This window comes from Eublepharis macularius, chromosome 8, assembly GCF_028583425.1.
Source record: "Eublepharis macularius isolate TG4126 chromosome 8, MPM_Emac_v1.0, whole genome shotgun sequence".
Classification (NCBI taxonomy): Eukaryota; Metazoa; Chordata; class Lepidosauria; order Squamata; family Eublepharidae; genus Eublepharis; species Eublepharis macularius.
The window spans coordinates 122,712,052-122,737,654 of record NC_072797.1 but is presented as its reverse complement, the minus strand read 5'-3'; the positions used below and the strand labels follow the sequence as shown (position 1 = coordinate 122,737,654).

At 42.9% G+C, this 25,603-nt stretch overlaps 1 protein-coding gene across 1 annotated transcript in view; it reads left to right on the top strand.

The window, feature by feature from the left end:
• The first annotated feature begins 16,324 nt into the window (after positions 1–16,324).
• SHOC1 (shortage in chiasmata 1) overlaps positions 16,325–25,603 on the top strand; it is a 58,617-nt gene continuing 49,338 nt past the window's right edge. The window contains exons 1-2 of the mRNA XM_054987614.1: positions 16,325–16,369; positions 18,071–18,200. Coding sequence (XP_054843589.1) covers positions 16,325–16,369; positions 18,071–18,200 — 175 coding nt within the window. The remainder of the gene's footprint in view (positions 16,370–18,070; positions 18,201–25,603) is intronic.

Genomic DNA, 25,603 nt, shown 5'->3' with positions numbered 1-25,603 from the left:
GTAAGCAGTGTGAAAACGGCCCAGATCATGGTCAATCAATGGTCATCAGATTGAGCGAGTTAAAAATTTTAAATATCTTGGGGTAGTTCTACAAGACTCAGGTTCCAGGGTCAACCACAGTAAATATGCTGCCAATCAAGGAGAAAGATCAACAATACTATAGCAATTTTTTTCAGATCACAAGGGGGGCATTATGTCTCTGCAGCCCTTAAACTATTTAGGGCTAAAATGCTGCCTGAGTTACTGTATGGGACATTTGTGGGGCCACCCAGCTTGTGTTTCACCTCTCAAGAAAGAATCTAAGTTTTTAAGGACAATTTTACAGCTCCCCAGGTGTGTGTCTAATGCTAAGGTAAGACGGAGACAGGTAGCATTAGAGCTGAAGCATAGGTGTGTTTATCATCTATATACATGTGGCTGAAGGGACATTTTGATTCCCAAGGTTTACTCCCATTTATGAACAGAGACAGTTATCAGTCAAATTAGCTGAAGTCCGTTCAAAATCTTATTATTAGAATTGGCTTTTCTCCTCATGCTTTCTGATCCTGTGGTTATGATCAGGCAAAGAGACTAGTTAAACAGAGGACTGAGGATATAGAATACCAAACTGATATTAGATCCAAAGGAGTTAGCCATGTTAGTCTGTAAGTAGCAAAATCAAAAAGAGTCCAGTAGCACCTTTAAGACTAACCAACTTTATTGTAGCATAATAAATGACGAAGAGAACTGTGATTCTCGAAAGCTTATGCTACAATAAAGTTGGTTAGTCTTAAAGGTGCTACTGGACTCAAACTGATATTGCTAGCTTACAAAATGAGTATGTGTGGTTGAATTTTCATATTGTGAAGCTGGCAATTCACATCCTTAGAAATAAATGTTTTCAGAAGAGCATTCAACATGGTAAGGAGCTTGGCCCTCCCTTCTGCAGTATTGAAAGACAGATACAATAAAATCTCGTATATGAAAAAGCTTTGCTCCTGTCCGTTAAGAGAGGTGGAAACTATACAGCACGTTTTTAGCTGCCCATATTATAAGGAAGTATGGGATGAGATGATCACACCAAGTCAAGTCAAGCAAGCCCTTATTGGCATATATAAAATATAAAATTTTAAATACAGAAACAAAGTGAGATTAAGATTGCAAAAAGGAACAGGGCAACAGTGCAGTAAAACCAGTATAGAATATTACTTGTTAGGGCGTATAGCCATGGCGCTGTAGAGAAACTTTGCTACTATTTCAGTTATTTCCCCATCTGGGTTGTCAAGTAGAAACTTAACCTTAAAATCATCAGAAAACTCTGAAAGTTGGGCTAAAAGAGGATGTAGAAGATCCTGGCATGGCGCCAGGTAAAAAGGGCACTGGAGAAGAACATGGGAAACAGTTTCAACACAGTCCATCCAACAAGGACAACACCTGCTATAATAAGGAATCCCATGAAATCTAGAGATGATCACTCCATTACTAGTAAAATCTCTGGTCTCACTGGAAAAGCTAGACTTGATTATCTCGTTCGATAAGAATGCCAAGATTATCTATCAAGTAGCCAGATGCTGTTTAGTGATATTCGAGTCTTCGAAATTATATTGTACTGTAACTAGATCTTAATTTCAAATTGTTTTCTTTTATTGCATGCCTTGAATTTTTGTTTTTAGCGTAACGGTGTTATATGATTGGTCAAATGACCATAAATAAAGAATGAAAGGAATGAATGGTTTCTGTATAAATCGTAGCGTAAGTTCAGAAGTAGGGCATCACTGCTGCAGCACCTAAGCTGTGCTTTTGCTTGCACTTTCTGTTGCAGGTATAAAATTTGGGCATGGCCAGAGGCAGAAGTCCTACTTAGGTGTGAACCAAAGGGCTCTCAGCTTTGCACTGTGGCTTGTGCCCTTGGGCAAGCTGTACCACTGTATTCAGATATCAAGATATCGTTGGTTATTTTTATTTGTATATTTAAACTGTTGTTTTTCTTGTATTGTATTTTTATTGCATCTTCATTGTTGCAAGCTGCTTTGGGTCCCTTTGTGGACAAAAATGGCAAATAAATATTCTAACTACCTAATTGTGTCGTAAATGATGCACATGGCATACGAAGTCCTATTGAAGTAAGATGAGATTATGCCTTTCTCCTTTATTCTGCCCTTTTCCTGTCCAGAATTCTGCTTCTTGGCCCTCATGTGACATGTAGAGGACTGATTCTATCCTAATGAGAGAGGGTAAGAGAAAGACAGATCAGATGTAGGTTTGACACCAACAGTGAGCACTTTACACTTCTGATCATGTGCCTGCATTTATACCCAAGGATCCGGAGATAATCATGGGGCTGGTATGGACTTTACATAATAGTTAATTGAAAAATGAAAAGACTAGGCCATTTAAAATGATACCTCTGTCATGGAAGCTCTTTCCCTAATTTCATCTATGTGGGATAGAGAGATTCTCCCTCTCCCTCTCTGTTGCCTACCAACCAGCCCACCGAGGGCAGGTAGGGGGAAATATTTTAGTAGTGGTGGTGATGTGCCAATGGTCAAATGCCATTTCTGGCAAATATCCAGAAGTGACATCACATTGCTGGCATGACTTCAATGTAAAGCTCTAGAGTTCAGGCAAAACTCAATGATGTTACCAGAGAGTTTTGTCCAAATCCTAGAATGTTGCATCGATGGAACATCAGCAATGTGACAGCGCTTCTGGTATGCGCCCTCAGTGTAATATCATTCCCCCCATGTCTGCTCTCTCCCTCTCCCACCTACTGTGGGGGATTGTTTGTATTTACATACAGTAGGCTTTAAAATATCTTTATTTAATTTGATATGAATTATAATCTATTCTGAGCCCTACAGGAGGTATAATATAGAAGTGTATATGCATCAATAAATTATATTTATGCATTCATTCTGCAATACCAGTCCCTGGATTACCAGTCCCAAAACACAGTCTGATTTTTGCTGAGGCAACAAGTCTTGCGTTCCTTTGATTTCTCCCTGGAACAAAGGTCTAATTTTAATTTGTTCATTTTATTTAACTTAGATTCCATGTTTCAACCCGATAGGGACTCAAAGTGGCTTATGTCATTCTTCTCTCCTCCATTTTATCATCACAAAAACCCTGTGAGGTGGGTTAGGCTGAGAGTGTGTGACAGGCCCAAGATCACCTAGGAAGATTCCATGGCAGAGTGGAGATTAAAAATTGATCCTCATCTGCCACTCTAACTACTAGACCACTTTGACTTTGATGTAGAAAGAGCAGGGCTCATTTCAAGGGGGAACGTGCAGGAACTCAGTTCCAGCAGTTCCCCAAAGGGGTCACATGTCAGGTGGCCCCGCCTACCTGACTCTGCCATTTTGGGCTTGTTTCAGCCTGGATTGGGGCCGAAACGGCCCAGATCAGGCCTCTGACGGGTGGTGGATCACTCTCTTGCTCAGCAGCGGCCTGATCCTGACCGTTTTGGGCCCCTTTTTGGCCATTTTCAGCCCCTTTTTGCCATTTTGGGCCCAATTTCAGCTCTGAATGGTCAGGATTGGGTCCAAAACAGCCAGGTGATGTCAGGGGGTGTGGCATATGCAAATCAGTTATACTAATGAACCACTTCTGGTGTTGGCAAGGAGCATGGCAAATGCTAATGAGTTATGCTAATGAATTATGTTGATGAGTTCCTCCAGCTCTTTTTCTACGAAATGACCCATTATAGTGAGTGCCATCCAAGTCACAAATTACTTATGGCAACCCCTTAAGCAGTTTTCAAGGCAAGAGATGCACAGATGTGGTGGTTTGCCATTGCCTGACTCTTTTACAGCATTATGAAGGACCAAATACAACCATTATACCATAAATCTACTTGAAAGGCTTTTCGTTTTAGAAAAGTAGACTAAATGACCCCTGAGAAAGAGTATCAGGGGTAGGACCAACAACTGGGTTTCCTTATAAGGAACAAGGTTTCAGACAAAAATAGAAGGGTTTGGAGGACAGACACAAAGAAGACTGTTTTTCTCTACTGTACCCTGTTAGAAATTCCACAGCAGTTTATTGCCAGATGAATACTGGCAACTTCAGACCTGTCCATAAAGCCTATAATTCTCAATATACACAGAAACACCAATTAGGGGCTAACAAGTCCTAATAACATACTTAAGTGTAGCACGCAGCCGAAAAACATCCTTTGGCACAGTAGGCATACCTCAGAAGCCATCGTAATGCTCAGAAAGATGCTAATACCTGAAATTGTTAATTAAGAGTGGCATGCCTTTATTACAGAAAAGAGAACAGTTGGCACTGTTTTCAAGTGAAAGGTCAGTCTAGTAAATGTGATGTACGAAGCCCTATTTATCACAAAACAAGATATTTTTCCATACCAAGCCAAGTCACTGACATTAAATAATACTGACAGATTACACTAAAGGCTCTAGTGGGAAAAAAGCGAGTCATGTCTTTTTCATTTCACTCCCAACCAGCATATTTGCAGTCTGCCAATAGGTCTGGTTGCAAATAAAAAGTGAGTTGTATTAATTAATTAAAATCACGCAAATCAGTAATTGTAGTCTTGGGAGAAGAAAACCCACAACCTTTTACAGCATTATAGTCAGGGCTCATTTCGAGGGGGAATGCACAGGAACGCAGTTCCAGCAGTTCCCCAAAGAGGTCACATGTCAGGTGGCCCCGCCCACCTGACTCGGCCATTTTGGGCCCGTTTTCCTGGATTGGGCCCGAAATGGCCCAGATCAGGCCTCTGACGGATGGTGGATCATCCTGCTCAGCAGCGGCCCAATCTTGACCATTTTGGGCTCCTGTTCGGCCATTTACAGCCCCTTTATGCCATTTTGGGCCAGGATTGGGTCCAAAACAGCCAAGATAGGTGATGTCAGGGGGTGTGGCATATGCAAATCAGTTATGCCAATAACATGTTTCTGGTGTTTTTAAGGGGTGTGGGATATGCTAATGAGTTATGCTAATGAATTATTCTAATGAGTTCCTCCAGCTCTTTTTCTACAAAATGACCCCTGATTATAGTGAGTGCCATCAAGTCACAAATTACTTATGGCAACCCCCTTAAGCAGTTTTCAAGAAAAGAGATGCACAGATGTGGTGGTTTGACATTGCCTGACTCTTTTACAGCATTATGAAGGACAAAATACAAGCAGTATACCATAAATCTACTTGAAAGGCTTTTCGTTTTAGAAAAGTAGACTAATTAGACTCCAAAGGAAGCGATCACAATGTATGGGATTGTGTTTTATCTCCATTTTCACAACTACTGTTATGAGAACTGAATTGCAAGCCCATTTTAAACTTTCAAGCTCAAACAGCAATTTCATAGAATCATAGAGTTAGAAGGGGCCATACAGACCATCTAGTCCAACCCCCTGCCCAGTGCAGGATCAGCCTAAAGCAATCTGACAGTTCAGCTATTAAAACTAGTCATTAAAAGGGAAGGGGGGGGGGTAAAATCCAGAGATTTGTCACATGCAGTCTTGAAAACTGAACTCAAAAGTTGGCTTTTTAAAAAAAGAATTCAAATTACTCAACTTGAGTTATGGGTCTATAGTTGATAATGTTCTAATCTGTTTTCAAATGTGGTGTGCAGTTTTTATAGTATTTACCCCAGGCTATCTTTGGCTGGCAAACCTTCAGGTAGTGGCTGGAGATTTCCAGGAATTTTAACTGATCTCCAGACTACAAACATCAGTTCCCCCTGGAGAAAATGCTGCTTTGGAGAGTGGACTTTATGGCATTATACCCCACTGAGGTCTCCCCACGCACCCCCCCCCCACACACACACACCTCTACATGCAAATCTCTAGGAATTTCCCAACCCAGAACTGGCTATCTTCATTTTACCCAGGGGGCAATTTGTCTAAAAACTTTTGAAGACAGACATTAAGATCAAGTATTTTTAGCTTCTCCCCTGCCTCTTCTGAAATGTACTTATCCTTCAAGCAGTATGATAGAACAAACTCTGATGATAAACAATTTCAGTTGCTGAGATTCTTGAAGCTTTCATACTTCCAGAGACAATTCTATTATTTATTTCATTAATTTTTTTTATCCTGCTTTTTAGAAATTGTTTCCCAAAGCACTTCATATCAATTCAAATTCCAGCAGGGACCCCAAGTGTCATCTCGTCCAACCCCCTGTACAATGCAGGACATTTACCGCTACCTCTCTGCCTCATCTCCTGCAGTGACCCCTGCTCTATGCTCAGAGGAAGGCAAAAACCCTCTAGGATCCCTGGCAAATATGGCCTGGCCTGGAGGAAAATTTCTTCCTGACCCCAAAGTGGTGATCACCCTGGGCATATCAGAAAGGGCCACAAGAGCCTACCACTGGCTCATCCCTTCATGCCCTCCCTCTCCCCATCTGCATACATTCATATTGAGTAATAGAATCAGGGGTCATTTCATAGAAAAAGAGCTGGAGGAACTCATTAGCATATGTCACGCCCCCTGACATCACTTATCCTGGCTGCTTTGGACCCAATCCTGACCATTCAGGGCCGAAATTGGGCCCAAAATGGCAAAAAGGGGCTGAAAATGGCCCAAAAGGGGCCCAAAATGGTCAGGATCAGGCCACTGCTGAGTGAGAGAGTGATCCACCACCCATCAGAGGCCCGATCTGGGCCATTTCGGCCCCAATCCAGGATGAAACGGGCCCAAAACGGCTGAGAGTCAGGTGGGCGGGGCCACCAGACATGTGATCTCTTTGGAGAACTGCCGGAACTGCGTTCCTGAGCGTTCCCCCTCAAAATGAGCCCTGAATAAATTATCATTGCTGTCAGGTGGCCATCTAGCCTCTTCTTAGAATACCTCCAATGAAGGAGAGCCCACCACCTCCCAAGGTCGCCCATTCCACTGAGGAAGTGCTTTGACTGTTAGGAAGTTCTTCCCAACATTTAGCCAAAAACTCTTTTGCTTTAATTTTAACCCATTGTTTCTGGTCCGACCCTCTGCGGCAACAGAAAACAACCCTGCTCCATCCTCTACATGACAGCCCTTCAAATACTTGAAGAGGACTATCATATCTCAGTTGTTTCCTCTCCAGGCTAAACATAGCCCACTCTTCCAACCTTTCCTTATAGGACTTGGTCTCCAGACCCCTTGTCAGGCTATGGATGACAGGGTATGGCAGATAGATCCCTGTACCATCACAACAAGAATCCAGGCTCTTGGTTAAAGGTTTTATTCAGGAATCAGATCATTTCCACAGATATGTCCATAGGATCACTCAGAAGCAAGGTAAGCAACTAAGCAGTAAGAACAGGTTGACAGGAATGGCAACATGTGGGAAAACCCTTCCCTTTTGACACACACATTTACTCCTTCCCCCTCCCATCAGTAAAACAGGACTTTTGGCGCAAACCTGTCTTGAGAACGTCTCACATATTTGTACTATCAAGTCTAGACACTGAGAAAGCAGGAGATAAAAGTTGAAACATAGCAGCGTATGGGAGTGAGCAGTGTACAAGGTCAGAAGCACTGAGAGCTTCTACAGTCCGTTAGATAAGATACCAGTCCGTTAGATAAGCCTGTGAAAGCAAAACAGTTATGGCATTGGCAATATGACATCAAGTTATAGCATGAAACATTGGTTCAGAACAACAGGTCAGCATCAAGTAATGGCATGGATGGGGCACAGACATGACACCCCTCACCATCTTTGTTGCCCTCCTTTGAACACGTTCCAGCTTGTCGACATCCTCTGGTGTCACAGGTAAACTATTTTTTAGAGTACAAATACATAATACAGCTGCTTTCTGATATTTTGTGTGTCTCTTTGAGCAGCATTACAAATTTAATGATCTGTTGATGTTCATTTGTCATTATAGCATGTACTTTATTACATTCTGCAACTGCTCTGTTTGGTTGAACTTGATTGCCTTTATGAGTTAGACAGGCAATTAACTCTTCTGTTCTGGAAACTATTTTCAATGCCCAGGTGTCTCTTTTTTGCAGCAGCCAGGTCTGAACAACAATAATTTTAAAAAGATGATGGGAACAGGAACACTTCAGCCATCAGGAAAAAGCATGCTTGGAAAAGAGAAAATAGGGGGAAATAGGGGAAACGTTATCACTAAATGAAACTCATAGTTCTGTGAGACATTTCTCACGCAGGTTGATAATGAGTCTAACATTGTAGAATGTTTTTACTGGTCCACATGCACAGATTATTCCATGTGGAGCAGCAAAAACAGAGACCCTCCCACCGCTCACTGTTTTGGAAAATGGCTTTGCCGTGGAGGGAGGAGCCCTTCCTCCCCCCATGATGGTGTTCTCAGGCTGTTTGGGCTCTCCTTTATTTTTTAACAGCCATTCCCCAAAGCTATTCCTTGGCTCAATGAAAAGGGAGACTGCAATGAAGAAATCAGAAGAAGGCGGAGACTTGGAAGAGCAGCTGTGAGGGAGCTAGAAAAGATCCTTAAAGACATCCTGAACTTGGCTCCCAGAGAGACAGTCCTAACTATGTATGGATGTGAAAGTTGGACAGTGAATTGCACGTCCATACATAATTGCTGTCTCATATTACCAATGCATATGAGGCAGCAATTATGTATGGACGTGCAATTTAAATCTGGCTAGTGAAGAAGCTTTGCGAAACGGGATGTTTTAGTTGCTAGCACACCCATTGCCAATTCTCCCGGATTTCTGCTTCTCATCGGATGCAGCTGGGTCCTCCATGACAGTGACTTGCCTGAAAAAGAAAAGAATATAGTCACAAGGACTATAAAAGACTACTCTAGGAATATTATCTTTGGGCTTAATATTGATGATACTTACCTTGGACACTTATTGATAGCACTGGTTATATTGAGTTATTCATAAATAAGATTATTTATTTATTTTATTACACTTCTAGACCGCCTTCCCCGTCAGACAGGCTCAGGGAGGTGTAACAACATACAATTTTTACATAAAAATTAAAAACCTTTTATTCTACCTTTTTTTGCTCTGACATGCCAATAAAGGCTGTGTGTGTATGTGTGTGATTAAAAACAATAAAAACATTAAAACATTATTCCATATACAATTAAAATTGGGGGATATAAATATTAAAATACAGCATTTTAGACGCAGGGCTTGGCTCCTGCATCATGCCCTGCGTCACACTTATGAGCTCCTGCATGGGTGGTGGACGGTCTTCAGTGGTATGGCCGGCGAGAGGACAGCCTAGCCCCCACCAAATGCCTGGCGGAACATCTCCATCTTGCAGGCCCGGCGGAAAGATAACAAATCCTGCCGGGCCCTAGTTTCCTCAGACAGAGAGTTCCACCAGGTTGGAGCCAGGACCAAAATGACCGATTATATGATAAACTTGAAATAATGGAGTTTTCCCCAACTACTTGAAGGGGTTTAATTGTATAGTTGCATTATTTAGGTTTCACTGTTTCACTTGCACTTTGTAATAGAGATTGCTTTGATACTTATTCATGTAGTGATTAGTCAGAGTCTCCTTGGACTAGGTCCTGTTTGATTTGTGGTTAAAGACTATGTTGAATAAGTAATTCCCCAGCCATCCCCATTATAAATGATGGAAATGATTTAGCCAGTTCAATTATTGCAGGACTTAATAGGCTGTAGTTCTATGAACACTTACTTGGAATTAAGGTATATTGAACTCAGCAGACTTACCTCTGAGGAAGCATGAATATGGTTAGGTTGAAAGTAACCCTGTTGCTTTCAACAATCCCTGTTGCATGCACAACGGCATTGGAAGAGAGGAAAAATTTGTAATCATTCTAATAACAGAATGGTTAAAACATCTGAAGGGGTCTTGAGAAAATGGCCCTTTGAGTTAGTCTGTCAAACAAAGCAATCTTTCTGAGTACTAGTATGCACTCCCCCCCCCCGTCCCCATTCTCTATTCCTGTTTCCGTAGAAACAATAATGGATTCACAAAACAGAAGTGTGTAATTTTCTAGAGAAAGAGAAAAAACACTTTTTCAAGTTAAAGATAAGTATAGCAGGTTGAAGCTGAACCTTGTTTTCTATCTGTGTAAAGTCTTTTGCAGCAGCAAGTGCAGAAGTACGGCAATTTTGCTATTCCCACACCCTATGCAACCCCTGGGATTTTCTGTTCCCTTAGAGTAGCATTCTGTTCCCTTAGACCCAGAGGACACTCCGATCAGGGGACAAACAGCTGTTGGTGGTCCCTGGCCCCAAGGAGGCCCGCCTAGCCTCAACTAGAGCCAGGGCCTTTTTGGTTCTGGCTCCCACCTGGTGGAACACTCTGCTGAAATCAGGGCCCGGCAGGACCTACTATCTTTTCGCCGGGCCTGCAAGACAGAGTTGTTCTGCCTGAACAAATATAACTTTTGACTTGTTGATTCATCACATGTGGTTTTTTCCTATGATATTTATTAACTGACTTATATACGTGTGTAAAGCTAGGAATAAATTTACAGACATAAGTTACAACATGGGTAATTAATTCTTTTGTGCAATTTAGGCATATGGCTGAGGCTGGGCCTCTGCCGGCCTGGAAAAAAGGGGTGTATAAATCTTAACCCTCCCTGTGAAGACGGTCCACCATCCTGTTTTAAATGTGTTGTTTTTAATGAACATGAATTTTTAATTGTATTTTAAAAATGTTGTTATCCGCCCTGAGCCCGCTCACAGGGAGGGCGGAATACAAATTTGATACAAATGTGAAATAAATAAAATAAAATAAATAAATAGAGTAGCAGGAGACAAAGATAGGAACTTTCTGTCCTGTCAGCTGAGCCCTGCTTAAGGTATTTTGGATTCAATTTTGTATGTGTACATAAAGTTCAAGATTCAGATGTGAACAACTAAGTAAGATTTCTTTTAGAAAGATACATAAAACTTAGAGCGATTTTTAGGCTATCGGTCTGACTGTGAAGACCATCCCATCTGCACAGTCTACAGATATGGAGACTCCAATTTTTGCAATTTTACAGGTACCGAGTTTTAATTATGACTGCTTAGTACTTTGCACAAATGGCATTACTTTACAAACTTAGCATCTCATATAGAAAAGGTTCAAATTAGCGAAAAAGAAAAAAAGAAAATTAGGTTGCTATTAGGAAACTGGATTAGCTGTATGGTCTTCATAGCAACGGCTTAAAACAATTTAAACAAGTTTCACCTTATGATTCACCATAATTGCCTGATGGTCTAGATGGGACCTATTGCGCACACTCCATAGGTCCTTATATACAAGCACAATCCCTGCTTTCTAATACTAATAAATTACTGCACCTATTTCATGCTTTTTAAAAAGAATTTTATTAGTTGCACCAGTTACCATTCAGGTTTTCAACATCCTTACCTGTTATTTATAGGTGAAATTTCTGAATATGGGGCACTGCAAATGCCCACATATATAATATGCATGAAGTGGTAGGATACCATGTAGTTAGGGTTGCCAACTCCAGTTTGAAAAATTCCTGGAGATTTTGGGGGTGGAGCCTGGAGGGAACCCAGCGGAGTACAATACCATAAAGTCCACCCTCCAAAGCAGCCATTTTCTGATATCTGTGGCCTGGAGATCTCCAGCAACCATTATATTTTACATGCTGCAGATGGTGGGCTTCATTTTGAACTGATATTATAGATTAACTGTATCCCACTCACCCAACTCAAAAAATAACCAAGCAACCTTTCTGGTTATAATGGCAGCCAGCCCATCACAGAATAAATTAATAACTAGACATCAGGTATAGCTTACCTTCAGAATCATGGAATGGTCAAAGTAGGGCAGCTCAGCCAGGGAGTATTTACACAAACACACACAAATGTCTGTTTATGATTCTATAAAACATCACAGGGTGTGTAGCAAAACAGTTTCAGGTATGTAGACAGAAAGAACAACAGCATCTCGCCTACAGAATTAGCCTTCACTCAGAAAATATATTTGAGCCAAAATGCAGAAAGAAGAACAGAAAAAAATTAAGGCAAATCTTGGCTGCTGCCTGCCTATTGCTGCCTGAGATTTTCTTCTCCTTAAAGAATATTCTCCCTTTCTAGCAATACTGCCCTATCCTGAGAGAAATTTCCTTCAGTCTATGAACAACTGGCGACGTTTCCTGTTAAAGTCGCCTGCCGTAAAATGGTCCCCATTTCCTACTCAGAAATCTGAGAATTCATATTGTTGTCATGTGAGCCTGACTTGTTATAGGCCAGCCCCCTATTGGAGTTTCATTAGGGCAACTTCGAAAGAAAAAATCACACAGGTTCTTCTTTCGTCATCGTTTAACTTCAGAGAAAAAGTGCTGCCACCTAGAACTGAACGGTATGTTATTATATAAACAAGTTTGAAGCAAACAGGAAATCACCCCAAATTCAGTTTCATTTTTCCCCTTCACCCATTTTCTTGATCTGAGAGGATCTTTTGGCTTTCAAAAAGAAAGGAAAAGATTCTGCTGTTCTGACTGGAACGGGCCTACAAGGAAAAGGAGGAGGAGAGTGAGTCAGAGTGGTTAGTGCTTTAGGCTCGGACTGCGGAAAGCCAGGTTCAAATCTCCTTACTAGGGGAGCAAGTCTAAGCACGTTTACTCAGAAATAAGATCCATTTTATTCAATGGAGCAGGAAAATGTTTTTAGGATTGCCACCTGGGTGACCACTTTCCACCTAGCCTACCTCAGAAAGATTATTGTGAGAAATAAAATAGTAGGGGAGAGCCACATACGCTGTTCTGAGATCCTTGAAGGGAGGGATTACATAAAAATGTAACAGAATGCAGAAAGCTGTTAAAAATTCAGAGATTACACCCTCATTCTTTGGTCTAAGGAGATTTCCTGAAGAGAAAAAAAAAACTCTTTAGTTAGTCGCTGCTCACCCTGATGAAGTTTCCACAAAGTAGACAAAAAGCGTCTCTCTTCACAAGATATCTTACACAGGGACACTCAAGTGACTTACTTTCTGTGCGATCTTATATTCAAGTGTACTCTGCCCCCCTAAGCAGTGCATGTATAGCCGTTTCCTCACGTCCTTAAAATAGCGGCACACTCCCAGAACGCTGATGGCTTCTTCACGCATTTTTTTAAAAATATGGGTGCAAAGCGTTTTGTCAGTGCATATCGCACAAAGAAGCCACTATCATTCCAGGAGTGTGCTATTTTAAGGACGTGAGGAAACGGCCCTAGTATAAGATCTTTCACTTGAGCATCCTTGTGTAAGATGTCTTGTGTAGAGAGACACTCTTAGGGCCAAGCTACACATGACGAATGACACTTGAACGGCAAGTGGATTGAGTGGAGGGCAAGTGAACAGGGAGAAATACACTTGCCATTCAAGTGTCATTCGTCATGTGTAGCTTGGCCCTTAGTTAGACAGCCATGTTGGTCCACAGATTTACCACTCTTTCTCCTTCTGCTGAAATCCAAAAGCAAATTTGGATGTTGACCAACCGGGCTTCCTATGGACTTCCTTTTTTTTTTGTCTGCTTTTGGAAACTGGAATTTAGCCACTGAAGAAAGGGACTTCAACAAGAGAAGAAAATAACTAACTAATGTCACTATCCTGATGAAGAGTTTTGTAGCTTGCACAAATGAGTTTGTTTTATGTTAGTAATAATTACACAGCTTTTGGGTTTGGAGTTTCCCAAAGTAATGTGGAGCTCTGCCTTTCTTGTAGTACTGAACTGAGCGGGTGGTAGCAGTTGTTACTATGGCCAGCAAGTCTCAAGGAAGAGTTTGAGTGTGAGGATGGGCTGGATACTTGGATCGACTGTTTTCTCATGTCATCTCTCCTAGGGATGGCCTGCTGTGCAAATAATACTTCAGTTCACATTTCTCTCTCTCTCCCCCCCCCCCCGTTTTTTTTTTAGCATAAGAATAGAAAATGGGCCAACACCCTTTCAAACAGTACAAGTATTTGTATGGTTCTCTACTAGGCAAAGAGAATATTGAGCAGGGAGGGGCAATTTACAGTGCAATCCCATTAGCTTCAGTGGACTCAGTTTACAATTGCATTGCACAATGGAGGGGAAAAAGTACAGGAAAAAGGCTAAATTCTCCAACGTGTCAGCCCCAGTCCATTCCCCCCTCTCACAGTTTTTAACATTTAAATAAACCACAGGAGATTTGATACTGAATTTCCTGCATAATCATCTAGTGTAATCTGCCGGGGTCATGAGGAAAATGCTTAAGGCATGTGATAGCTAGCCTATGATGCTCCCATGTACTTTGCATGGTTTAGGGTGCCACTCTGAGAGGAGGACTGCAAGAGGAGCATTAAACCTCTCACCCACCTCTCACCCACCCTCTCATTAAGGGCCAAGCTACACATGACGAATGACACTTGAACGGCAAGTGGATTGAGTGGAGGGCAAGTGAACAGGGAGAAATACACTTGCCATTCAAGTGTCATTCGTCATGTGTAGCTTGGCCCTGAGGCTCTGGAATAAGGACTCATAGTTGATAATCTGTTAAAAAGAACAGACTTCAACATTTATCCAGTGCTTACTGGTTTACATTCAGCACTGACTGCTATACTAGCCAAAAGTTGTCATCTTATTTTGTCCAGCATAAATAGTAGCATAGACTTTGAGTAGCTAGATTAAATAAATATATTTGTTGAAATAATGTACCAGATTGTAGGAGAATACTGAAAATGGCCTTTCTTGGGCATTCCAGTCTTGGCTACAAGGTCTTTCACAGTGTTGAGTATTTCCAAAATGGTCTCCACAATCCCCGTCTCATAGTTTGTGCATCTCTAGAGTGCATTAAATCACAAAGCAAGTGCGGCAATTATCCTGATCACTGTAGCTGGGATGCAAATGACGTTTTTCTAGCTTTCAGACAGGGGTGGTGTCATGCTAAGAATATACCTGCAGACATTTTAGATAGCAAGCTGGTTATTAATTCACCTCTGGGCAAAGATCTCTTCTCAGGAATGGGAATGCAATTAAAGTAGCAGAGCAATACACATTTGCTCAGGGCTTTTTTTCAGCAGGAACAGGGTGGAACAGAGTTCCAGAACCTCTTGAAAATGGTCACATGGCCGGTGGCCCCGCCCCCTGATCTCCAGACAGAGGGGAGTTTAGATTGCCCTCCGTGCCGCTCCAGCTCCAGCGGTGCAGAGATCAGGGGGCGGGGCCACCAGCCATGTGACCATTTTCGCTGTGGGCGATTTAAACTTTAGAAAAGTCCCTCCTTGTTCCAGCTGACCCAAAGTGACATCATTGTGCAGCCCTGAGTTCCACCACTGAGTTCCACCACCTCTTTTCCCAGAAAAAAAGCCCTACATTTGCTCAAACAGATACTTCTCCCTGGGATGTGTTGTTATAGCTGATTTCCTGAGATGGATAAATGTATGTTTTTCTAGCCTTTTGGTGCTACCATAAAACCAGCTGTTTGGCATCCCTGAGAGATGTGACTAGGCTCGACTCAGGGCCAAGCTACAAGTGATGAATGACACTTGCCTGGCAAGTGAACAGACTCATGTGTATTCCTCCCTGTTCACTTGCGCTCCACTTGTGCTCCACTTGATCATCCTGAAAGGATGTCAGGGATCTTTGGAACATGCTCTTTGGAAGAAGTGCTCTGTCAAGAAGTTCTTCCTAATGCTTAGCCAAAAATGCTTAGCCAAAAACTCTTTTGCTTTCATTTTAACACATTGTTTCTAGTCTGACCCTCTAGGGCAAACAGAAAACAACTCCACTCCATGCTCTATGTGACAGCCCCGGGAAGTGACATCATCGCACAGGCCCCGGGAGCACTCCCAGACTTTGCACCAAGCCAAATTGTGAGAAGTGCAGGTGCACTCCAGGCATTGTGATGACATCACTCCTGGAAGTGATGTCGTCACACTGCCCTGGGAGTGCGTCCAGGAGGCCTCTTTCCTTGACTCCCCCCTACCCCAGCCCGGTGAGTAGTAGTGGGGGTAAAGGGTAGGAGTGGGGGATTCCCTGCACCCACCAGGGTACCTGGTATCCCCACTCCTGCCCTGTCCAAGGCTCAGGCAGCAGGCTCTACAGCCAGTTTTGCCTGCCCATCTGGGACTTTGGCAGCTAGCTTCCAGTGATGGTTCCCACCCATCTCTCATAAAGCAAGGGCTGCCTTTGCTTGGCCCCTGGAGGGGCTTGTAGGAGAGCCCAGTGGGTAGTAGCAATCAGTTTGGGGCCCCATCCTGGACTTTTGCTTGGATTCCCGGAATCACTAAGATCACCCGTGCTTTCATATGCTGAAAGTTATGTTCAAAGCAAGGCATTGTCTTTTTGTCTTCCAAAGAGTGGAAGAAGTGAACAGTAGTGCTTAGCAGTTTGGTGGGATGGTCTGTGTGTGTGTGTGTGTGTGCCTGTTTTTTAAATTGACTTTTCCTTCCCCTCTCTAGATAACTGAGCTTTTGAATGCATCACAAAACAGGAGGAATTATGTTTACAGCCTTGAAATACCATGCAATAGACTATTTATATGAGGTACAATTTTGGAGTTTAACTTTTCTTGTTTTCCTTGTATAGGATTGCACTGTAAAATTATAGGAAAGACCTCTTTAGATGTATGTCTATTTTGTTTCAGTTAATTATTTTTATTGTTCCGACAGTGGAGCAAAGTATTTATTTTCTAACTTTCAGATTTCAGATTTAAAAATGCTGGTGTTTTCATATAAAATTACAGCATTATTTTGTTACAGCTGGCAACATCAATATCTTGGTGGTTTATTGATCTTCTGAGAGTGTTTTTAACAACTTTTCTCTGTGTTTCTCAATCTAGGAATTGGCAATCTAGGCACAAGGTTCATAGAATCATAGAAACATAGAGTTGGAAGGGAGCTGCACAATTCCTACACAGTGCAGGAAATTCACAGCTACCTTCACATCCCACCCCCAGTGACCCCTGCTCTATGTCCAGAGGAATGTAATGTAATTAGTAGAGAGTATCACAACACTAGCAAATTAAACCAAAATTGTGAACCTCCAATAAACAGATATATGCAATAGGCTGTAAGAACAAACATATATAAAGTTATTAAATATATTGTATAAAGTTCATTTCTTGTTAAATATATGGACACAATATCATGTATACAATACATGCATCAGAAATCACCCATTGGTGCACAATTAAACCGTAACATAACCATAACATCATTATTACAAGTCAACAACGGTTTGGGTTTCTTTTGCTATGTCCAGAGGAAGGTAAAAAACTCCAGAACCCCTGGCCAATCTCGCCCAGAGGAAAATTCCTTCCTGACCCCAAAGTTGCTAACTCTGGGTTGAGAAATTCCTGGAGATTTGGGGGTGGAGCTTGGGGAGGGGAAGGTATGGGATGGAGTATAATACCATAGACTCCACCCTCCAAAGGAGCCATTTTTTCCTTCTCTTTAGTTTGGAGATTAGTTGTAATTTCAGGAGATCTCTAGGGCTCCCCCTGGTGAGTCCAGTTGCCAACCCTCATGTGGGGGCTGGAGATCTCCCAGAATTATAACTGATCTCCACTCTACAGAGATCATTTGCTCTGGAGAAAATGACCACTTTGGAGGGTGGAGTCTATGGCATTACACTCCACTGAGGTTCTTCCCTGCTCTCCCCTGGCATCATCCCCAAATCTACAGGTATTCCCCAAGAGGCAGCCCTTTGCAACCCTAGCTGTATCCTGGTTAACAGGGAAATCGGTATACATGCAGATCTGTGAAACTGGAAGCTGAATGTGAATTTTTGCCATGCTAACCTTAACATATACTCACACATTCATACACACAGTGGGTTGGATCCAAAGTTGGAATGGCACTTCCATTGGTGGAAAAGGAGAAGGCAATTTTTAACAATTCTCTCCCACTGTAGACCTCACTCCACCACCACCCCTGACTTCCTGATTCCGTAGGAGTAAAATATCAGTAGGCTCAAAGGTCTGCAAAAAAGGGGGAAGGAGGGGAGATTTTTCTCCATTTGCTTCATTGTGCTGTAAATGTTTTGAAGCCGACCTAATATTGAGCGTTCCCGGGAAAAAGGGAGTAGGAATAACTGGTGTGCTTGCTGACCAATTTCAAATGACCTGATTGGCTAGGCAAGTACAAAACTTTTGTAGTTTTATTTGGGAAACCATGAACTACTTCATATGAACAAAGTAGGGAGATGGTACTCAGAATCACAGGATACATTTTTTTTCTTCTGCAGAAAATGGCTAGACAGAGGTTTTCATTTGAATGCTTATCAATAAACATCCCTTCCTGTTTATACCAGGATAAAAATTATTATCATGAGGGCAGCTTTGCTGATGATAAATATAGGAGGCCCTGGACAAGAGGTAGGTCAATATTTATCTTTTGCCATTTCATTTATTTTTAAAATTTTAAACAGTGAGTGTAGGGTAAAAAGTGAAGGCTTAGAGAATTTGGCCAAATTAGAAAATATCTGTGGCCAGCCTTTCATAAGAAACAGACTAGCAATGTCCTCCAGTCAGATTATAATCATTTAAAACAACTGTGTGATCAGAATACTTTTTCATGATTTACACACCATGCCATGGCTAAACCTTATGCCTGTATTCTTAGGGTGTATTGCATTGTGCCTGTAGTGGCACTATGGAAGAGCCTGTGGTGCTGATACAATGGCACAAAACGTTGTTGTTCAACAATGTTCTGACTACTCAGGAATTTACAGATTGCAGTCTGGCTTCTGTGAATGGAAGACTGGGATTAATAGCTCACACACAGGGCTTTTTTTCATGGGGAACGCCGGGGAACGGAGTTCCGGAACCTCTTGAAAATGGTCACATGGCCGGTGGCCCCACCCCCTGATCTCCAGACAGAGGGGAGTTTAGATTGCCCTCTGTACCGCTTGGCGGCGCAGAGGGCAATCTAAACTCCCCTCTGTCTGGAGATCAGGGGGCGGGGCCACCGGCCATGTGACCATTTTCTCCGAGGGCAACCCACTGAGTTCCACCACCTCTTTTCCCAGAAAAAACGCCGTGCTCACACATAAGGATCCCATTCCCCCTTGGGGCATCCCTTACTCTCAGGCTTTGCCCCCCGCCACCTTTCACCTGACCAGTGGGGAGGAAAGGCATAGGGCAGGGGTGGGCAATTGTTTTGGCTCGGGGGCCACTTTGTGGGAGCGGAGGTTAGCGGAGGGCCGCACCTTTTAAAATGATTGCATTCATTAGTTAACTTTGCATTTCAGAAAAGGTATAAATTGTATCATAAAAATCAATAAATATAAATTAAATAAAATAGTGGTAGTTTTATTCAATTTATTTATTGTGCTAATTTCATATCATCTATAGCTGCAAGCACATTTAATTTTAGAATCAGTTTAATGAGACAAATGTACCCTATCACACTTTTCTACTGTCTTGGCGGGCCACAAAAAACTCTGTAGCGGGCCGCATGTGGCCCGCGGGCCGCAATTTGCCCACCCCTGGCATAGGGGAACAGGCCTGGTAGGCAAAAACCTCCAGGGCAAGCATGCAACAGGCACTCTCTCGGCTGGGTGCAATGATGTCACTTCCTCAAATGACATTATTGCACCAGTGGCAGGCATGCTCCCACGCTTCACAGGAGCTGGCCCCAAATGGGCTGAATTGGCCCTGCACAAAGCACAGGAGCACACCTGCCACCGACGTGATGACATCACCTCTGGAAGTGATGTCATCATGTCTGCGCAGGGAACAAGTGCACACAAGGAAGATCCTCCTGGTAAGTACCAGGTCCCCACCTCCTACTTGGAGGGTATAGGGATCAGGCAACCCTACTTACACATCTGACAGAGACTAGTATTGTTGGGCTTACAATGTGCGTCTGATGGGCAAAGCAGCTGAAGGAAGGATCCTGGGTACACCATAAAGTGAGAATCAAGAGCTTAAGGACAGGAAACTGAGATGGGGAGGGGTCTGAATTAACTTCATCACGCTTAAGGTCAAGAGAGGCTACATGATCAGGGACAGAAAGTGTTAGGAGTGCTCAGGTTTTGAGCTTATGTTACAATGTACTGTGGAAGTCATCTATTGATGGCCAGTGAAGTCCATTGCAGTGGTTGGTTAACGACTTCACAGAAGAGTTGGGGGTCGATCAAGGCTGCCCTGGGTAAAGCTTCTTGTTCTGCCCCTCTTTTCCAGCCTATCTTCCTGCTGCCCCTCTCTAGATTCTGAACAGTTCAGCCAGTAGTATTCCTTTAAAAGCTGGGTAGCTGCTGAGGACATGAGAGTCAAGCTATGAGTATAAAAACACTTTGACTCTTGAAGCTGATTTTCTACCTGGAGGTTCATCCTTGGCCGTTTCTGCAGTTATTCGTGATGATTTTCCTTCCATGAGAAACTCGGTGCTTTTCATACTGTTTCCTCTGAACTATTCCTGTCTTCTTTCATTTTTCTCTTATAGCTTCCGTTGATTCCAACCAACTCCTGATGAATTTTTCTGTGCTTGATCATTGGAAACAATGTCTCTATGTAGAAGATTTCTTGGAGAAGTGAGTCCCTAAAATGTATGATTTACTATAGTATGGAAGATGTATGGTAGTGAAAAACATACCCATGAAACTAAATTAAGCATTCAGATTTATCATTCACCCAAGCTGTGTTTTTCACACAATAAATACACAATTGCTAATTACACATTGATCTAGTAAGGCAATGATGTTTGAGAGGGCTAGGTGGAGTGTAGGTTTGTCATCCCCCTGCCTGGGGCGGAGGAACCCCAGCCTTCACCTGCTGGCTCCAGACCCAGCTCACCTAGCTGGTGGTGGGGAAAGCACCTCTGGCAGCAGTGAAGCTGCTGAATGCACTGAAGCCGAGCTCAGACGATTTCTACTGAGAGCCAAGCTACAAGTGACGCCTGACACAGGTTGGATACTTGTCAGCTTCCCTCCAGTTTTGGTGGGAAATGTAGGCATCCTGGTCTTGCAGCTGTAATGGAGAGCCAAGCTGTAAAACCAGGACGCCTACATTTCCCATCAACACTTGAGGGAAGCTGACAAGTGTCCAACCTGTGTCAGGCGTCACGTGTAGCTTGGCTCTGAGCTTTGCTTAGTGCACCCAGTGGCTCCTCTGTCACACTCATTTTCCAGAATGACGGAGGAGCCACTTGGCATGCTGAAGCCAAGTTCAATGGGAATCGTCCGTGTGGAGACGGTTTCTACTGAGCTTGGCTTCAGCATGCCCAGGGGTTCCGCCGTTGCTCTGGAAAATGATGTCAGTTTAGGCACAATAGGGGGCGGGGGCACAGGGGCACATCCTTCGTGCATACGAGTGAGCTAAGTACCCCTCTGCCCGCCCCCCCCCCAGCCCCTTGCACGTTCACTTTGGCCTCTGGGGCAACCTTAATGGAGTGCGTTTTGGCAAGTGTCATTGCCACTCGTCGGCTAGTGATTATTTTATTTATTTATACCATGCCTGTCTCCCAAATTGGCTTGCGTTGTTCTCCTTTCCTTCGTTCTATTTTCACAACAGCTCTGTGAAGAAGGTTAGGGGATGAGAGTACATGACTGGTCCATAGTCAACCAGCAAACTTCCATGGCAGGGTGAAGATTTAAACCCATTTCTTCCAGGTCCTAGTCTGACACTATAACCACCATGCCACACAAGCAACATATCTTTCTCCTTATGCCTGTATAAATTTGTAAGGCTTTCCCATGTTTCTTTCCCCCCAACTTCTTTACAGCCTGAGAACTTTCCTGCTGTATTATCCCAGTACAGTAATGGTCAGCTTAACATTTAATAAACAAAAAGTGCAAAACACCAGAGAGGCTACCTCATGCTGCTTCAATTCCCTGCCACTTTATAAAACTTTTCTCTTTTTTCCCCTTAACTTTAAAATCAAGTCCTTTCCTGCTATTTTGACCTAGAGTACACATCTCCCCTGTTTAAAAGAAAAAAAGTCACAAAAGGGAAAGCAAAAAAGAGTTCCTCTATCTCCCTGAAACTTCCTCCTCATGTGACATTCTGGGAATCCTCAAAAAGTCTATGATAAATACCATAGAGAATTTGTCAGTTACTCTAGCATCACAGGGAGGGAAGTGAGTAATGGCAAGGTGAAGACCCAGAAGTGACATTAAAACATCATTAGTGTTCCCCATCACACACATACCCCCCCCACACACACACATCATTTTTCTGCTCACTAGAGTTCTTTAGCTGAGTTTTGTGACTTAGGTCTGTCATTCAGTATTTTTATTGTTATCTTTTTAAACGTTAATGATAGTTATTTTATTGTTGCTATACATGCTACTTTTTATCTTTTTTGTGAGCCATCAGGGTAAAGGTGGAATATAAATATTTTAAATAAATAACTATAATACCCTGCATATATAGCTAATCAGGTTGCCCTACAGTTCTGCTAATCTTGTACAAGGCAAGAAAACCAAAATGAAAGTACACTCTAAGATATATATTATAATATCATAAAAATAAATGACTTGAAAGTATTTTAGAAACTTTGTTGATACTAATATTTAAATAAGATAAGGGGTAAATATAAATTACAGGGTGACATTGAAATGTATCACTAGAATATTTTTTAAAAGAATGAAAAAAGAGCACTTGTAAGTTTAAAAAAATCTAATAGGTATCTTAAGAGAAAATATTAGACAGGGGAATAGCGGTTTATTCAACTCTGTCATTTATCATCAGTGGAAAAGAAGGCCTTTTATGTCTCCAGGTTGATGCATTTAAGCTTGATGTACGAGACACATATTATTTTTAAACATTCACATAGACTCAATTAATGGTTTTCATAGGATGACCTTGTTCCTCGTCTCTTGCATTTAGTTAATTCTAGAGGCTGTATTGACTTTCTGCTGACACTACTATTATTAAGCCAAGAGTTTACTTAGAAACCCAAGTAAATTAAATTTCAGATGTGCAATAATAGAAATGGGCAACGTCTGTGAAGGAAGACTACTTAAGAAAGCAAAAGGCACGGCCTTCAGATCAGATACTTAATTTAGAAAGTACAAAGGCAGAACAGTGCCACGTAGCTACTCTGGCCCCATTCCGTGCCAGACAGGTTTGCAAGGTTCTGCTGTTTCTCCTATTTGGCTATTTAATGTTGGACTACTGCATTTACATCACCACTAAAACGTTAATTTATTCTGCCTTTTACAACAAGCACAGCACAGGCTCTGGGAGCACAGGCCTCAATGACATAAGGGCCGTTTTCACAGCACTTACCCAGCCACAGAACATTGCGCCAAGATCCCGGAACAACAGCGTCTTCCTGGCGCAATGTTCCGTGGCTGGTAAGCGCTGTGAAAACAGCCCAGGACAAGTCTTTTACTGGAAGCTTCCAGAACATGATATAGACATTTCTCAATCTAGCAGTTATTGCTGGTTTTAATAATGTGTCTTTAGAACTCTATAGTTCTTCAGAAGCTGGTGACAATTTGGCCCCCACCCGGCTGGCAGCTAAGGGCTTGAGGCCAGGGGCCGCATTTGCCACCACAGAGGAGAAGCAGCAACGTTTCCCTGACATCTCAGGGTCACGTGGGAAGGAGGCAGGGCTAAGTGCCTTAACAGGACAGCCCTGCCCCTATATCAGCACTTGCCGCCCAGTGGCAGTACAGGTTTTTGGCCGGTCGCCTTTTCGGGGGGCCAGGTAGGAATTTTTCCTTTCTTTCCCTGATTGTCCTTGGGGAAGGAAGTTTTTTGCCTACCTTGTACTGCTTGCTGGAGCTGTGGCTATTGGACGATGGTGGTTCTGTATAGGCCATCAATGGCAGGATATAGTTGGGGGGATGTTAGCGGGACAGTGTGTACCCTTGGCACATCCCCATTGGTGGGGATATTAGGGGCCTGTCAGGATTGGCTGGCATGCTTTGCGACGGCCAGTTGAGAGGGCAGGCTGCCTGGTGGGATCTCCTGGACAAGTCCTTCCCTCATGCTCCACTGCGGAGGTGCTTGGAGCTTTAAGGGGGAAACCATTCACCAGGCCAGCCAGATCCCAGCCATGCATGTGGATGGCTCGCATATGGGGCAGCGGGTCTCGCCCAGACAGGTCAAGGCGGGGTCCAGGGGAGTGACCCCAGGGCTTGACCTGTACTGCTGGTTAGGCCCTTGCCAGGGTTTTTAATTGCTGCAGTTCATGTTGTTGCCTAAATAAAAGTGGCCCTTTATTACCCAAGCCTTATGTCTGCCTCTTATTCCGACTGGGGGGGGGGGGAATTATTTGATGATAGATATGATCAGGGCTTTTTTTCTGGGAAAAGAGGTGGTGGAACTCAGTGGTGGAACTCAGGACCGTACAATGACATCACTTTAGGTCAGCTGGAACAAGGAGGGAGTTTTTAAAAGTTTAAATCGCCCTCGTCAAAAATGGTCACATGGCCAGTGGCCCCACCCCATGATCTCCAGGCAGAGGGGAGTTTATATTGCCCTCCAAGCCACTGGCCACTGGCACGGAGGGCAATCTAAACTCTCCTCTGCCTGGAGATCAGGGGGTGGGGCCACCGGCCATCTGACCATTTTCTAGAGATTCCGGAACTCCATTCCACCGCGTTCCTGCTGAAAAAAAAGCCCTGCATACAATAAACAGAAAGATAGCTTGTTCTCTTCACTTTCAGCCTGCAACCATCAAGAGTGTTGAGTGGGATTCAGAGTACACTTTATCTGGAACAATAGCTAAGATCAGCAGGCGTTGCTGGTTCTCTGTATGAGCAAAGAATATGCCCTATATCAGGGGTGGGCAAATTGCGGTCCGCGGGCCACATGCGGCCCGCTACAGAGTTTTTTGTGGCCCGCCAAGACAGTAGAAAAGTGTGATAGGGTACATTTGTCTCATTAAACTGATTCTAAAATTAAATGTGCTTGCAGCTATAGATGATATGAAATTAGCACAATAAATTGAATAAAACTACCACTATTTTATTTAATTTATATTTATTGATTTTTATGATACAATTTATACCTTTTCTGAAATGCAAAGTTAACTAATGAATGCAATCATTTTAAAAGGTGCGGCCCTCCGCTAACCTCCGCTCCCACAAAGTGGCCCCCGAGCCAAAACAATTGCCCACCCCTGCCCTATACGCCAATTCTCTGCACTATGCAGAGGCTCAGTGGTTCTTCAGTTAACTGGTTGATACAGAATTGGTTTCCAGAGGACAGGGTGGCAAACACGGCTTTAGGTCATGTGATATGAGCCTTGCACATGCAGAAGAGATGTGTAAACATACAGAGTAGTTGGTTATACATAGGAAAAAATGTGTGGATCCAGAGATCTGACTTATTCGCCTCTATTGAATACTGCTACACACATAAAGAGATTGGTTATATATTCACTTAGAGATGTGCATAGGGTTAAGTGCACTCTCCAGTGCCATTTCTGTGGTCTTTGTATATTTTGCAAGGATTGTGTTCCTATCTGTTCTTATGACATTGTGTTTTGAGCCACTTTGCTTGGGTTTTCCCTGCCCATATATCTGGATTGAGGGTATATTGGTTTATTTTGTTGGTCTCAGAGAAGGTTAGATCTACATAGGAACAATGCATAGCTCTGATTTTCTTCGGTGCCCATATTCACAATCCCTTGAGGAACATAATTCGTTGGAACTGATTTTATGATAGCTGGAATGCTGTCCGTGTTCTGCTCTATTTCTTATAGGACAAACAGATACCATGACATTCTTAACCTGCCAGGTAGTCTGCAACCTGCCAGGAAAACTTAATATATGGTTTCATTCTAAGCTGGATGCAGGTTGATGAAGGTCATCTTGTAGCTC